The 871-nt window shown below is 37.5% G+C and overlaps 1 protein-coding gene across 1 annotated transcript; it reads left to right on the top strand.

The window, feature by feature from the left end:
* Window positions 1–248: 248 nt before the first annotated feature.
* Window positions 249–846, top strand: LOC129580088 (glutamate-gated chloride channel-like; the record flags this gene model as incomplete). Its single annotated transcript, XM_055470279.1, has 3 exons — window positions 249–318; window positions 396–632; window positions 712–846. Coding segments are annotated over 3 exons (442 nt in total), but the record flags the coding sequence as incomplete, so codon positions are not given.
* Between the last annotated feature and the right edge of the window lie 25 nt (window positions 847–871).

The following is an 871-nucleotide window of genomic DNA, read 5'->3' on the forward strand; positions in this document are numbered from 1 at the left end:
CGCACACACATACACACTGAATTTGGCTATGGTTTTGCGATTGCAAATTGAATTTCCGAATTTAATTGGATATAGAGAGAAAGAGAGAGAAATGGTTGCCAAAATGTGCATTTGGTGTGTGTAATGCATCAAAATGATCACAAGTTTAAAGAAAAAATATAATTCAATTTCAAACCAAATTCAATGGAATGGATTACGCTAATACCAATTTTCTATTTGACTCGATGGATTCGTTTTCCGCAAAATAGGAATACAGTGTCCAACTGACATTCCGAGAACAATGGTTAGATGAACGACTTAAATTCGACGACATACAAGGTATGTACAGTCATCTGTTTCAAAATTTCACTTGATCCAAAGCTGCTGATGCCAAATTCAAAAAAATATGTTCGCAGGTCGTCTCAAGTATTTAACATTGACCGAAGCAAATCGTGTTTGGATGCCGGATTTGTTCTTCTCAAACGAAAAAGAGGGACACTTCCACAATATTATCATGCCAAATGTCTATATCCGAATCTTCCCAAACGGCTCCGTACTTTATAGTATACGGATATCATTAACATTGGCGTGCCCAATGAACTTGAAATTGTATCCATTGGATCGACAAGTTTGCTCGCTACGAATGGCTAGCTGTAAGTTGATTTAACAACAAAACGAGATAGGTTTGACAAAACGGACACGTTTAATTCAAGTTGCATTTGATATTTTCAGACGGTTGGACCACGGCTGATTTGGTGTTCTTGTGGAAAGAAGGTGATCCGGTGCAAGTGGTAAAGAATCTGCACCTACCACGCTTCACATTAGAGAAATTCTTAACCGATTACTGTAACAGCAAAACCAACACAGGCAAGCGTCATTTCATATATATATA

The sequence above is a fragment of the Sitodiplosis mosellana genome, unplaced genomic scaffold (genome assembly GCF_009176505.1).
Source record: "Sitodiplosis mosellana isolate CC-2019 unplaced genomic scaffold, AAFC_SMos_1.0 Smas_scaffold_7022, whole genome shotgun sequence".
In the NCBI taxonomy this organism is placed as follows: domain Eukaryota; kingdom Metazoa; phylum Arthropoda; class Insecta; order Diptera; family Cecidomyiidae; genus Sitodiplosis; species Sitodiplosis mosellana.